Source organism: Heloderma suspectum, chromosome 1 (assembly GCF_057233095.1).
Source record: "Heloderma suspectum isolate Gila_16-S chromosome 1, 16-S_ref, whole genome shotgun sequence".
Classification (NCBI taxonomy): domain Eukaryota; kingdom Metazoa; phylum Chordata; class Lepidosauria; order Squamata; family Helodermatidae; genus Heloderma; species Heloderma suspectum.
In genome coordinates, this window is record NC_139458.1 from 425563468 (window position 1) to 425579216 (window position 15749).

Genomic DNA, 15749 nt, shown 5'->3' on the forward strand with positions numbered 1-15749 from the left:
TTCCGCCCAATCAGCGCTGCTCTCCCCCAGCCTGCAATGAAGGCAGTTCAGGTCACACAACTTTCAAACCGTGCTCAAGCCGCCATGACGGGAAAATCCATCACCAAACACGTTTGCAATAACACGTTTTTTAAAGCTTGAAAAAGCGTGCCTGTTACGGGGAGAGCCGTCTGTCACCTGACACGATCATCTTGGTGGCACAATAGAACCAGCGTAAATGTTCCATGTAGATTGGCCCCTAGTATAAAGTTGTCTCCTACAGGCCTGGATAATGGGAGCTACATTGTATTCAGGCAGACGGGTAATTCATGCCTTCCTGTCTACAGAGACAGGAAGCAGCTCCCCAGAAGTTTTCCCCAGCTAGGGTCCCTATGGTCCTTTTTCTGGATTGTACATGGAAGCATGTGCTTTACCAATAAGCTGTGGTCAGTGCACAGCTGGTGTAAACTTGTGTGTTCCTGTGAAATTAGCACTGACATATACCAGCTGCTGATCTGGTTTCTTTGAGCCGTCTTTTAACTTAAAGGAACTTGCAAGACACGACGAGTCCACAAAAAGAGGGATATTTATTTATTGATTTATTTTTTTTAAAAAAAATGTACATCAAAGAGTTCACTGGTAGGATTTTTAGGTAAGAAACGCAAGAAAGTTTTACATATTACAAAAGGATGCATTTAGTTCCAGGTCCTACTGCAAATTTGTTTTTTTAATGAACACTGTACATTTAGAGTTGCAAATCTCAGTTATAAAACAGAGAGAGAGAGAGAGAAAGAGAGAGAGAGAGAGAGAGAGAGAGAGAGAGAGAGAGATGGGATGAATAAGGCAATGTCGTATTGTAGAAAGCTTAACAAAGGGGAGCTCTTGGATCCCAAATTCTGAAAATGCACAAGACTAAGCCAAAAATGATTAAAACAAAAACAAAAACAAAGAAGAAGAACTCACAGGCAGCTGTTTCTTAGATCAGGGGATGTTAGTATACAAACATATATTTCTCTCCCCACCCACCCCCCTCTTAGCTCAGGAATTAGAAAGATTGTTCTCTGCAACAAGAAATATACAAAAATATTTCTCCAAATGATGTTTTCTTTTCCATTGGGAGCTTCACTCATTGTTGGCAAAGCATTCTGCTTATGTCCCATTTTTCTCGGAAAAGATAAAATGTTAATGAGTGGTATGTTTAAGTATAAAAGATCTGCCCAGTATCTGGAGCTCAGGAAACGCCCAGTGCAAACTCTTTTCTCTTTATGGTGCTCGTAAGTTCTAAATCATGTGTTTTAAAAAAAAAAACTCAGTATGAGAGCAAATAGGTGCCCGAAGAATTAATTCTTTTTATGCCTTTTTTAAACTGATCTCTGTGTTTTTAAGGCACTTATAAAGAAAAAGGGATATATTATATGCCATCCAAATGCCCCTCATTGAGATAGGCGGTGTGTGTGTGTCTGTGGATGGATGGAGAGAGGAATGTTCTATATTGCAAGAGCCCTGGAGGGGTGCAACCCCCCACTCCACAAGTCCCCTTCCAGAGGCACGTTACTTTTCCCCATGGGGACAAGTGGCAAACTTTCACTTATATTGAAGAAAGAACTGGTTCTCCCACATATGAAGCCATATAGCCTCTTCTAGGCCAGTAGTCCATCTATTCTGACTGGCAGCAGAATGGATCTTTCCCAGCCCTGTGCTCTGAGATCATTGAAATAGGATTGAACCTAGGACAACCTTCATGCAAAGCATGTGCTCTACCACAGCATGGTGGAGTGCAGTAGGGCAGAGATGGGAAGGAGGTACATCTCTGGGTGATTTGCAGTATATCAGCAAGGATTACTGACCTCCGATCGTTTAACGCCCCCAAATGACCCCGTGCCTTAAATTAGGCTACTGAAACGGAGAAAGCTTATGGGGTAACCAGGAGTGGGTTTTTGTGTGGAAGGACCATGAGCTTTACTCAAAACAAATACACAAAAGCACTGAATGCGTTGGCGGGGGGCAGTGAGTAAGGCTGGGCACTCTGGCCCTATGCCCAACCTCTGCAAATTTTAGTTTTTAAAATGTATGATTACATTTATATCCCGCCTATTTTCCTCTTGCAAGGAACCCAAGGTGGCTTACACGGTCCTCCCCCCTCCATGTTATCCTCACAACAACCCTGTGAGGCAGATTAGGCTGAGAGTCCACGACTGGCCTCAAGTCACCCAGTGAACTTCATGGCTGAGTGGGGACTAGAACCCGGATCTCCTGAGTTTCAGTCCAACACTCTCACCACTATGCCACATCACATGAATACAGACATTCGAAAAACATACGGTGCTCATTGTTCATGTAGTGAAACAGAAGTTGGTGTGTGTTCATTTCTTTATTTGTTACATTTATATCCCGCCTTTCTTCCAAGGAGCCCAAGGCGGTGTACATGATCCTCCCCCTCTCCATGTTATCCTCACAACAACCCTGTGAGGTAGGTTAGGCTGAGAGTCCACGACTGGCCCAGAGTCACCCAGTGAGCTTCATGGCCAAGTGGGGACTGAATCCAGCACTCTAACTACTATACCACACTGGCTCTTCCTGGATGGTGTCCAGTGGAAGGTGTGAATGGAGCTCGATGCCTTCATCAGGTGTCCTCCAGTTGGAAGGCACCAGGTTGGGGAAGGCTGGTGTGGACTCCTCCAAATGAGTGGAAAATCTGCGTGATCTGGGTCCCAGTGGTGTGTACAGAGCTTCTGCATATACAGCTGTATTCACACAGAGCTCTGTTCTCAACTTCTGCTGGACATGTGGTAATCTAGGCAGGGCCCGAGGGTGTGATCTTGCTCCCTCACTGTATGCCTTTACTGGGAGCTGAGCTACTGTGCTGTAGGTGGACAACTAATACAGGTATCGTAAGAAAAGAGAGAAATGCAGACTTTATACAGACAGTGGAAATGCCCGGGTTATACTGCGGAACACATACACTAATTCTGAATTATAAGCATAACAGCGTGGCTACAAGTATTAATTTCCTTAATAGAGATTTTTCTTTCCCTTTCAAAAACAAACACACCACGTAAAATCTATAAATAAAGTCGTAAGTGCTTCATTTAAGAGAATATTTCTTTGGCTGCTCTGGGTGCTTGCAAATTACTTAACTGCGATGACTAAAACAAATATGGTCCTACAATTAGCGTTAACCTGAGCACTGAACTTGACCGATAGTTCATATTGTTGACTGTCAGCAGCTCCAGGTCAATGATATGTTCTCGTGGTCCTGTTAATGGCTTCACCAACACCAGCATCGCACTCACTGGGGTTGTTTGCTGAAAGAAAATAAAATAGGACAGTTTTCATCTAGAAACATGCGACTTTCCACCCAACCCCACCCTGAGTAATTTTCAAAGATGTATGCCTGTGTTTGCTTTAAGGAATATGTTTACTAGGATAGGAGCTGCATTTTGGCAGTTTCATTATTCCTGTGAAAATTGCACTTATTCTTCCTGGTGAATTGAATTATTTTTTACATCACTCCACCAAACTCAGTTGGTAGAAAAAGCAAAAACTGCGTCAGCAATATATGTAGATCATGTCCCAAATGTATTAGAGCATTCAGCTGGAAAGGAAGAACCTGCTCAAAGGCTGTGGCAATTAGGCAATTTTTAAATTACAAAATAAAGAAGTGGTACAGGAAATAACAAACAAACTGGGCAGGTATTTTCAGTTAAACAATGCAACTATCTGGCAGGAGGGAACGAAGGAGCGGGGTGGGGGGAGAAAATTGCTGTTTTGATGGGGTAGAATTTTTTTAACTCAAATCCCAAGCTCCCCACATCCAAACGCCTTGCTTATGGAAAGCCAGCATGCCAGGAGAACAGGGAAGCATAGCAATTTTCTTGTTTTCTACATGCAGCAAATGCATATGGTGGGAAAGCATTCAAACATGGGATCTTCCACCAGAATTCTGAAGTGATGCAGTTTTTTGGGGTGGGGACGGCTATACCATGTGTTTCTTTTTTAAGATGTAGATCAGTTCTAAGAAAGGTTGTTGCAGAAATGCAGATACAGCAACAGTGATGGTAGAAGAGGTAGACAAGGTTAACAATAAGGCGCAGAAGGTGGAAATGGATGGAGAAGAACAAAGAGTCCCTGCAAAGAATGTTCTAAAGGCACATGATACAACTCTGCCATTGAAACTGAGCAGGTATGGCGCCGTATGTTGCCTGGATGGAACCCTTATGGAAAACACAGCAGGACTAAAGGCACCTTACTCTCTGCACCACTGTGACAGCTTGCCAAAGGAAAGAGCTGAAGGGTGACTTCCTGTTGCGCTTCAGCGCCTCCACTGCACATGGCCAGAGGCTGGTAGTGCAGCTACCAATTCAGCAGGGATCAAATGACACAATTGGGCCAATAGGGTTCTTCCTAATCCCAGAAAACTGCTGACTGGCCTGGCTTGTTGCTCTGAGCAACTTATTGTACCTGATGTCCACCAGGCTCAGAGGGAAAAGTAACTTTAGCAGAGGTCACAAAATACTCACTCTCAGAAAGAAGTCTCCGTTCTCGTTTCCAGATTTAATCCGGAACGTGTTAATTGTATTGGGGAAAATTGTGGTTGCCTGGATTTGGAAAATATCAGATGGCACGGTTCTCTCTGAGCGGATGCTCATATATTTGTGGACAATAGAGTACGGCAGGTCTCTACAAACGGGGCTGGACACTGGACAAACACAGCGACTGTAAAACAAACCACAACGACTGAAAAACGAAATCTTTCCATGTGCAAAGAAGCACACCAGCTTTGAACTCCACAATTATGCTTGTTAAGAAACTACAAGTGGGTTTCCCTTACTTTTCAGATGCCAGCACGTAGGGTTCTTGACAAGGGTTCCTTGGATAACAGCGATAGCCACCATTGTAATTTGAGCACATTTCATCTTCCCGGCATTCATTACCCACTTCACATTCATTTATATCTATATCAGGAAAGAAAGGAAGCAAAGGTTTTGCTGGTAGGATCCTTCAACTGGAGTCATTCAGATGCAGATTTGTATTTGAATCTTCAGGATATCCCAGGATAGGGTTCATAGGGTGCAGCAAGTAATTAGCTCCGCCGTCTTTCATAGGGTGCAGCAAGTAATTAGCTCCCCAAGCCACTATTTTGCACTTGGCTTCAGTTAGTGGAACTTGGGGTTCTAGTAAAAAATTAATTAGGTCCACAAGTCTGAAGCCTGTCTGCCCCTGATATATAGCAGCTTACTTTGTGTATGCTGGACTCTCATTTATTTTAAGTCAGGCCTACCCAGAGCCTTTTTTTAGCCTTGTGATACGTTCCATGGGGTTTGAATATGAACTTGAGCACACTCCGGGAGAGAGCGCAGGACAGGAAGGCCTGGCGTGCTATGGTCTATGGGGTCACGAAGAGTCGGACACGACTGAACAACAACCCAGAGCCTGCCAGATCTTGACCCCACCCCCCAATTTTTGCAGTCCTAGGCAGGGAGCTAAACAGGTTTACTGACTCTCTGGTGGGCCACGTTATGGGACTGGCGTGGTGTGGTGGGCATATGTTGTGCACAGCCTGGTCTGAGCCCATTTTACGCTTCCCATGTTAATGAGAATTGTTCCATTGTCATGAGTGGAAAGGAAAACAGGCAAAATAGTGTTCCCCACTCCTTTTTGTCCTTTCCTTCCTGTGGTGTTTTCCACTGTTTCTACCAGGCAGAAATATTTTTTCCTGTTGAAACTCCTGCAATTCTCATTCTCTCTCTCTCTCCCCCCCTCTGACCTTCTGTTCAACCTTCTGCAAACTTCAGTCTCCCAGCTTTCTGAGCAAACTTCTTGACCTCTGCATTGTAACTACACTTTTAACCTTTTGGCTGAAACTAACCAGCGCACACACACATGTGCGCACACACGATTTAACCACAGAATAACCACAAACAAAACTAAATACAAAAATGGAGGACAGTTCTGTCCTTCCACAACCATACAGACCGACTCTTGTGGCAAGGAAGTGTTTTCAGTGTGTACGTTTAGGTGCATCATCATCATATAATGATGGTGGTGGTGGTGGTGATGATGGTAGCATTAATGACGCATGTGTGTAAGTCCGAAAAGAGGTACACTCACCTTGACAATTTCTTCCTCTGACTAACTGGTATCCATCTGGGCACATGCAAGAGAACCTCCCTGGTTCATTGACACATTGATATTGACACATGAAGTTAGAAGTTCTGCATTCATCAACATCTGCAAAGCAGACACAGAGTGAGCCACCAACAGAAAGTGCTGTAACTAATTTCAGTGCTGAGCTGAAATGGCCCCTTTCCTGCCAACTCTCTTTATCTTTTCTCTCTTTATCACTGGCTTCTCCCGTTTTGCCACAACTGCCAGTTTCATGGCCACGGTAGACGTCTCAGAGCAGTTCTGCCCCACCACCCCCAGAAAACAACACTATGTCCTCATGTAGTGTCACTCCCAAGGGGCATTCGGGGGGAGGGGGAGGCCACCAGGAGGACCGCTGGTGCCCCAGGTGAGCCTCCTTGAAACTGGTGCTCAAGTTTGCATCACCAAAGATGGCTGAAATGCCCCCCTCCTCACAACCTGAGAATGGGGCTATGAAAATGGAGGGATTTGTGCACAGCTCTATTCCTGGTACGTGAGACCCTTTAACTGGAGATGCCAGGGAATACACCTGAGACATCGAGCATGTGAAGAACATACTCCACACAGGTTGGCCACAATTCAATGCGAAGTCAAGTTCTTTTAGATTCCACTGATTTTGACAGGAATGACTTAAGCGGCTGCTTGTCTCTTCCACTGAAACCAATGGGACTTAAGTAGGGATGTTAGAGGAATTTGTCTGTGGGGGTAAAGTTCACCAAGCTTTCAGCAGCTCGGCCCCCTGTACTCTGGCTCGCTTAGCTGTGAGTTCGCCAGACCTAATCTGTGTCAGGTCAGGCCAGCTTGTGGATTTTGGGGTCATCCCCTCCCCCAAATCTCCATTTATGCAAATTGCGGTCGCATGTTGCAGGTGCAATGTGGGCAAAATCAAGCATATTACGGCCGCAATTTGCGCAAATTACAAACACAACCTGTGTAAATGTGCTATAGCACTTGCAGATGCCACGTTGGGGATTTTGTGTAAATATTTACATATTGGGCAATTTGTGTAAATAGAGAATTTGGGGGCAAATGCGAGCTGAGCCAGCAGCTCCGGGGAAATCTGGCAAGCCCCCAAAGGGCTAGATTTCCCTATGACAGCCATCCCTAAACTTAAGTTCTTAACTTGGGTTGGACCTGATGGCAGTGAATATAGCTGTTAGAGTTCTATTAGAAGATTGCTGATAAAACAAAAGGACCCATTAAAAAACCTCTGGATAGGAAGGAGGAGGAGAATCTGGAGTCACTTGTGTTTCTCTGTCATGCCCTGACTGGAGTCCTCCTCCTCAGAGTAGGAGCTGGAGGCCCAGAAGCCCAGGGTACCCCAGGCCAGGGACTGCCACCAGACCCACAGGAGCCTGAACCCTCAGGGAAAGTGGCTGCAGCGCCATCCCTGTCAGGAGAGAGGGACTCTGCCTCTGAGGCAGAGGCTGAGCCACCCCCTGATCCCCAGGAGTGTTGTTGCCTCAAGCGACAGGCTAGCAGGGGCTCCTGTGGGAAGGAGTGCTCGCCTCCAGAAAAGGTCTCCTCAGGAGAAAAGGACTCTTCAGGAGTAGGCTCTGGAAAGGGAGCTCTGATGGCTGCAGCATGCTTTGGGTGGGGCTCCAGCTGGCTTTGGGCTTAAAAATCTTCACTAGAAACCCAGCCAGTGCTGGAATAGTTTGGTCCATCCAGTTTCTGCTGTGTACCTTGCCTCCTGAATTGTGTCCTGTGACTGATGCTCTGCTTCCTGACCTTCTGGACTGCCTAATGACCCTGCCTCTGGGCTGTGTAATGTACCTGACTGATTTATTGTGTTTGATCTCTTGCTTGTTACCTTGACTGCTGCCGCCGCCGCCTGCCCGTTGACTGACTGACTGTGTTCTGACCTCTGCCTGGATTTTGACCACTCCTGCCTTAGCCTAAACCTCCGTGGACTGAACCCTGTGTGCTTGATCATTTGCTTGCCAACTTGACTATTCTATTGTATCACTTCCTGCATTTGCTTATAAACAGCCAAGACTCGATCTAGAGCAGGACATTCTGGCCCTTACCAATAATGTCCAAACCCAACTGAAATGGCCCCATCCCATCCCATCCCATCTCCTTTGAGAATCCCACCAATGTAGAAAACTGTCACTCACCATCACAGCTGATTCTGTCAGGGCTTAGCTCAAAGCCTTGATTGCATTGGCACAGGAAGGAACCAACAACATTGTAGCACAGTTGTGCGCATGGGTTGCTGGTCTCACATTCATTTATGTCTAAGAAGGAAACATGAAAAGTTTTTACACATAGCTGGATCTTCTCCTGTGGGGTATTTAGGTGCATTCACCCAATGGCCTGTGTACGCTTTATGCAATTTACACAGGATTTATGTAGCTCGGGAACCACGGTCCATCTCTCTAGGCTCTCTCCGGCAGAGATTTTTCCCTAGCCCTGCTTCCATCCTTTGCAAGTGGAGGTAAACCTTGGTACTTTGTGAATGGAGGACTTCACAATTATAGGTATTATGGGTGAAACCCTAAGGCAGGGGTGTTGAACCTCTTTCAGCCCAAGGGCGGAATTCTATTTTGGAGACGCTTTTGGGGTCCACATTCCAGTGGTGGGTGGGGCTGAAGGCAAAGGGGGTGGGTCCAACGGCAAAATGGGTAGGCTAAAATACAAAAAATACCTGCATATTAGAGCTTAAAGCCCTTACTGCCTGTCCCTGTCCCATTCCTACATCCTCTCCCTTCACAATCAACACACTCCAGGAAACAAGGCTTGAGGCTAACACTACTTTATTAGTTAAGGGCTAGCTTCTTTACTTCCTGGCATATAGAAGGGGAAGAAATGGAAGCAGTGACAGATTTTACTTTCTTGGGCTCCAAGATCACCGCAGACGGTGACTGTAGCCATGAAATTAAAAGACACTTGCTCCTTGGGAGGAAAGCTATAGCAAACCTAGACAGCATAGTAAGAAGCAGAGACATCACCTTGCCGACAAAGGTCCGTCTAATCAAAGCTATCGTTTTCCCAGTAGTAATGTATGGCTGTGAGAGCTGGACTATAAGGAAGGCTGAGCGCCGAAGAATTGATGCTTTCGAACTGTGGTGCTGGAGAAGACTCTTACAAGTCCCCTGGACTGCAAGGAGGTCAAATCAGTCCATCCTAAAGGAAATCAACCCTGAGTGCTCATTGGAAGGACAGATACTGAAGCTGAAGCTCAACTATTTTGGCCACCTAATGCGAAGAGAAAACTCTCTGGAAAAGACCCTGATGCTGGGAAAGACTGAAGGCAAAAGGAGAAGGGGACGGCAGAGGATGAGATGGCTAGATAGTATCACCGATGCAATGAATATGGACTTGAGCACGCTCCGGGAGAGAGCGCAGGACAGGAAGGCCTGGCGTGCTATGGTCCATGGGGTCACGAAGAGTCGGACACGACTGAACAACAACAACAAAGCTTCTTTACAAATGCAGATTCTAGGAAACTCTCAGACTGCAGTGAAACAGCTAATCCACACATCTATGAATATCAATAAAAGAGATGAACTGGAAGTTAGAGAAGTTGCCAGGAGTCTGGGCATGAACTTCTTGGCCAGACCAGCTTCGCAGGGGTGCCCCCCCCTTAGGGTGGCTGCCTCCTACGTTGGCTTCCATGAGTGGCCAACCTGGCAGGACGTCTGAGCCCTGCCCCTAACTTTTCCCGCTTTGCTCTGTGACTGACCCTAGCATCCCTCAAGTCGAGTTTCCCCTTGCCTGCCTCCAAAACCTGAGTTCTCATGGTAGAGGAACAGGGGAGCCGTTCAGGCTGGGCCAACTGTGTGTCAAAGTCTTGGGAAAAAAGCATCGCCGTACCTGGGCTCGCTAGGGAGGGCGCCTCTCTCTGTTCTGGCTGTTCCCATTCTGATTCTGAGCTGTCAGACTTCTGACAGTCACTATGCTTTAGGAGAGGCTTATTATCTAATAATAATTATAATAATTATATTATAATATAATAACCCTAGTAATTAATTATAATTAATAATTAATAATAATTAATAATATTAATAATAATTAATTAATAATTAATAATAATTAATAATTAATAATATTAATAATATTAATAATTATTATAATATAATAACCCTAATAATTATAATAATTAGCTAATTATAATAATAATCCTAAGCATCGCCGTACCTGGGCTCGCTAGGGAGGGCGCCTCTCTCTGTTCTGGCTGTTCCCATTCTGATTCTGAGCTGTCAGACTTCTGACAGTCACTATGCTTTAGGAGAGGCATTTCAACCTTTTACAGTGGGGGGAAACTGCACAAAAGCTGTGAACCCACCAAATGACCAGTGGTTGGGGGAGAGGGGAAGAAGGCGTGGCCATCTGGAGAACTTCAAGTGGGTGGGTTGGGACTCTGGGTGTGCCAGATTAGGCCTGAGGTCCTCTACCCCTGCCCTAAAGAGAGATATTGAACAGATAAAACTTGAGTTTTGTAGGGGGTGGAGTTTTGCAGACCATGCTTCATTCCTCATGACACTGGTTGACTTACTAGAATCAGTGGAAATGCAATAAGTCGTGACTCTCTAGACCAGCTTTTCCCAACGATATGTCCCCCAGAGGTGTTGGGACCCAGAGGTCCCATAATCCTCAACCAGATGCGGCAGACTACAAATCCCATGGCCAATGGATGGCTGGGGCATGATGGGAACTGTAATCCAACACATCTGGAGGGCGCTAGGTTGGGGAAAGGAGCTCCAGATTTTGAAAAAGATTTGAGGTCCTGGTGTTTGCCAGTTACGTTGTCTGTGGACCTGGGGTCTTTTGTGCAAGTTGCAGATGGGATCCAATGGAAAGAAAAGCTGCTGTGTATTTCTGTATGTGTCTGAATTCTGCAGGTGAAGAAACACACCACATTTTTAGAGCAGTGGGGTTGATCTGGAGGTGCTTTCTCTATGTTCAGCCTAAATGTACTCCTCAGGTGCAAAGGGTCAAGCTCTGGGAAAAAACAGCTGCAAATTTCAAGTGGAATTCAACTGTGCACAGTGCTGATTGCTTGGCTTGCTGTGATGTCATCAAGAAACACCCCCCCCCAACCAATCCCCATGGCAGTTTTGCACTTTAACAAAAAGAATGTATTTATTTATAAATGTATTTTTCCGTTCTTCCATAACCTAATTCATTCATATTTTTAAAGGAATACTTTTTATTAAAACATGTTTAAAAATAAAATAAGGATGAATAGCCAATCTGAAGAATAGGGGAGGGGCAAGGGTGGTGGACCCAATATCCAATTTGCTGATATGAATGAACATCTGCCATTTCAGCTGCAAAGCTGGGCTCACTCCATGCTTATTTACTTTGCATCTTGCTTTCATCCAGGCTTTTGCAGATGTTAGCAGGAACCTTAGCAGTGAGATATGGCTGTTCTGATTGCTCAGAACATTGCTCAGGCATATGGTGGGTTCTGCAGTTGATGTAATATAGTCAGAACTGTCACGGGAATAGAAAGGTTCAAGAGTGCCTTTAAATCACGCCAATTAATACAAAATGCATTTCAAGTTTTCTTTTGTTTTCTGATATTTATTGGAAGTGGCAGGTAGTATTCTGCCGAGGGAAAAAATGACAATTCCCACATTTTTGCACCAAGAAAAAGGGACGGCGGTGTCATAAATCATGTTATGCAAATTAATATCAAATTATTCAGCTGTGCTAATTATTCTGAATATTTAGCTCTTTTAAAGCAGAAAGCTAATTGAACATGTAAAACATGGTTTGTGGGGGGCTGAGGGAAACAGTATCATACTACATTGTGCCTAGATATGAAGATCATTCAAATGAAGGCATAATCCAGCTACAGTTCTGTACATTTAGGTCCCATTGATTTCAATGTAAATGACTTTTACGCACTCCTAACTCCTCCACTGGTATCCGTGGGACTTCAAAGTGCTCAGCCTAGGCTAGATCAGGCTAGAAGGCTATATGCAAGCTGGATTTTTATGCAGAATTATCTGAATATTTTGCATATGTGCTCTCAGTTTGCAAACTATGTTTTTGCAAACAACAGTGCAGCGGGAAGACAACATGCTGAGTAAATGAGGGCTAAGAGAAACAAATGGTTAGAACAGGATTATGCAACCTTTTTGGTTTGTGGGCACATTTGGCAATCTGAGAAACTGTTCTGGGCACCACTACAAAACGGCTGTCATGGGAGGCATGGCAAAGGACAAGTAAAATAAAAATGGCAACTGGCAGTTGAAGGGTGGCAGTAGGAGAGCTGGTGAGCACTGTCCCACTTGAAATGCTGTCCCACAAAAGGTGAAAAAAGGAAGACAGCTTTCCCCCTTCTTTCACTATCGGCCCCATCCCAATTCCACCCAAAACCTTTTTTTGATAATGTTTGGCACAGCAATAGCTAGAACTGGGAACCCAGGGATCTGTGATTTTCACCTGCTCAATTGGGTGAAACACCACATGAATTTTAAAAAATATATCTCTAAAACCTTAAGGACTAGAAACTGGCTTTAAAAGCAAAAATAAAAATAAAAATCCACAGCATCCTATATCTAATAACTGCAAACTGTTCCTTTAGCACACACAGTCTTGTGTCCAAACTTGCTGACTTGTTGAAGGAAAGGAAAAATCTTTTTATTTAGGCAATTTTTTAGTGATCTGTTTTGTGGCACTCCCATCATTCTTTGCTGTAAAGGTAACTGAATATTTGTAACAGATTGTTCTCTATATTTTAATAGTGATGACTAATGCTATAGGGTTAATTTGGCACTTTTCCCACTTTTAATAGATTTGGTTTTAAATTTATGGTTGTAAAGCCAGGCTGGGCGGCCTAGAGCATTTTCTTGATTAGTGGAGGATGAATTTAATAAAAACTAAACACCTGTTGTCCGATTTATCTGCCAAATTCCACAAATTCAGAACCATGGCAAACTACAATTCCTGAGCCATATGACAATCACACATACAGTGAATGTGCATATGTGGGGTGGGGTGGAGTGGGCGGGGCAAGGGGAACAGACAACTAGGACTGCAGCAGCAAGCCCTCTCCCCAATTCATGCACATTCACTAGATCAGCCTTCCATCAGTGGAGGCTGGTGGCTCTGATGTCAATGGGGCAGTAAATTCGCTCCAGTTTCAGTCAGACCAGTCAGAACCTTAAAGCAGCTATCCATGGTGTGGAAGCACCTTGGATCGATCCTTTAGAGTTCTGACTGAAACTGGAGCGGATTCGCTGCCCTGATGACATCGGAGCCACCGGCCTCCACTGACTTCTACCATACTTGACCATTGGCTATTTGGCTGGGGCTGGTGGGAGTTGTAGTCCCAAAGATCTGGAGGGCACCAGGTTGCATTAAGGCTGCACTAGGCCACCTGTATGGTCTGCACCTGCATGACTTGTAGGCTAGTTGCACAGTCCATGATCAGGGACCGTGATCAGCATGTAGGTACAGAGCCTATATGCATGCAGTTTGTATGCACATAGAAACCGAGAACTACCGGAAGTACAAGCTGGGTTTAGAAGAGGCAGAGGAACTAGAGATCAAATCGCCAACATTCGCTGCATCATGGAGAAAGCAAGAGAATTCCAGAAAAACGTCTATTTCTGCTTCATTGACTACGCTAAAGCCTTTGATTGTGTGGATCACAACAAACTGTGGCAAATTCTGAAAGTGATGGGAGTACCAGACCACCTTACCTGTCTCCTGAGAAACCTGTACGAGGGTCAAGAAGCAACAGTAAGAACCAGACATGGAACAACCGATTGGTTCAAAATTGGGAAAGGAGTACGACAAGGCTGCATATTGTCACCCTGCTTATTTAACTTATATGCAGAGTACATCATGAGAAATGCCGGGTTGGATGAATCAGAGGTTGGAATTAAGATTGCCGGGAGAATTATCAACAACCTCCGATATGCAGATGATACCACCCTAATGGCAGAAAGCGAAGAGGATCTCAAGAGCCTCTTGTTGAGGGTGAAAGAGGAGAGTGCAAAAGCTGGTTTGAAACTCAACATTAAAAAAACTAAGATCATGGCATCTGGCCCCATCACTTCCTGGCATATAGAAGGGGAAGAAATGGAAGCAGTGACAGATTTTACTTTCTTGGGCTCCAAGATCACCGCAGACGGTGACTGTAGCCATGAAATTAAAAGACGCTTGCTCCTTGGGAGGAAAGCTATGGCCAACCTAGACAGCATAGTAAGAAGCAGAGACATCACCTTGCCGACAAAGGTCCGTCTAATCAAAGCTATGGTTTTCCCAGTAGTAATGTATGGCTGTGAGAGCTGGACTATAAGGAAGGCTGAGCGCCGAAGAATTGATGCTTTCGAACTGTGGTGCTGGAGAAGACTCTTACGAGTCCCCTGGACTGCAAGGAGGTCAAATCAGTCCATCCTAAAGGAAATCAACCCTGAGTGCTCATTGGAAGGACAGATAATGAAGCTGAAGCTCAAATATTTTGGCCACCTAATGCGAAGAGAAAACTCTCTGGAAAAGACCCTGATGCTGGGAAAGACAGAAGGCCAAAGGAGAAGGGGACGGCAGAGGATAAGATGGCTAGATAGCATCACCGATGCAATGAATATGAACTTGAGCACTCTCCGGGAGAGAGCGCAGGACAGGAAGGCCTGGCGTGCTATGGTCCATGGGGTCACGAAGAGTCGGACACGACTGAACGACTGAACAACAAAGAAACTGTTCAGATAGTCGCATGAATCTGGATTGTGGGAGACGGGCAGCAAGCCCCTCCCTTCAACTTACAGAGGGGTCACGAGTCCATCTGCATACAGCGCCTGTGTGTGTACAAACTCTAGGCTTGTTGCAGGACCCCTAACCATACATGTATACAGTCTCTATATGTAGTGGGACTATACAGACAATCTTGGAGAAGTTTTCAGGGGCTGTACTCCAGTGGTGGGTAGGGTCAAAGTCAAAACGGTTGGGGCTGAAAAGCTTTCAGCATTTACTGCCAGGAATTAAAACTTAGGAGAGGCATTTCAACCTCTTAAAATGGGAGGAAAACCCCCCGCTCAAAACCTGGGAAATCACCAGATGGTTGGCAGCCAGGGGAAATCGGGCAGAGGCAGGGAATGTGGCCTGGCTATCTGGAGACCTGAAGTTCAACACCCCTGGTGTATTAGAACTATGGTCAGCTAACTCACAGCAGAAGCCTATGCATGTTTAGACAGAAAAAAGTCCTACAATTCCCAGCAATCCTGGCTGGGGGATACTGAGAGTTGTAGGACTTTTTTTTGTCTAAACATGCATAGGATTGCAGCCTTAATAACTGCTGTTAGACTAAACTGTGCTGGCTGATTATCTTTTTTAAAAAGTATTTTAGCTGCTCGTATTGAAATTTGTCGTTATTATTTCTGGTTTTCATTGGTACATTAAACAGCAAACGTAACTTTAAATTTCTGTAAGCTGCTCAGGGCAATACGCTGTTTCCATGCCAAAGATGATTAATTTTATTTATTTGCATATTAGAAGGTTTGTAATCCACCAAGGACTCTCAAGGCAAGGAGCAACAATGGAAACAACAATAAAAATCAATAAAGCAAATTAACCAAAGGAACGATGATGAATGGAAAATGTGCGGCAGGCAAGGTCAGATAAAACCATAAAGCACATTAGCGACAGAAAGTTTGTCTAAATAA

The 15749-nt window shown here is 44.9% G+C and overlaps 1 protein-coding gene across 1 annotated transcript in view; it reads right to left on the bottom strand.

Moving 5' to 3' along the window:
* Positions 1–548: 548 nt before the first annotated feature.
* The window catches only part of EFEMP1 (EGF-like fibulin extracellular matrix protein 1), an 84633-nt gene continuing 69432 nt past the window's right edge, over positions 549–15749 (bottom strand). The window contains exons 8-12 of the mRNA XM_084829284.1: positions 8247–8366; positions 6091–6210; positions 4811–4934; positions 4500–4695; positions 549–3284 (exon numbers count right to left, since the gene is read on the bottom strand). Coding sequence (XP_084685410.1) covers positions 3126–3284; positions 4500–4695; positions 4811–4934; positions 6091–6210; positions 8247–8366 — 719 coding nt within the window. The 3' untranslated portion in view covers positions 549–3125. The remainder of the gene's footprint in view (positions 3285–4499; positions 4696–4810; positions 4935–6090; positions 6211–8246; positions 8367–15749) is intronic.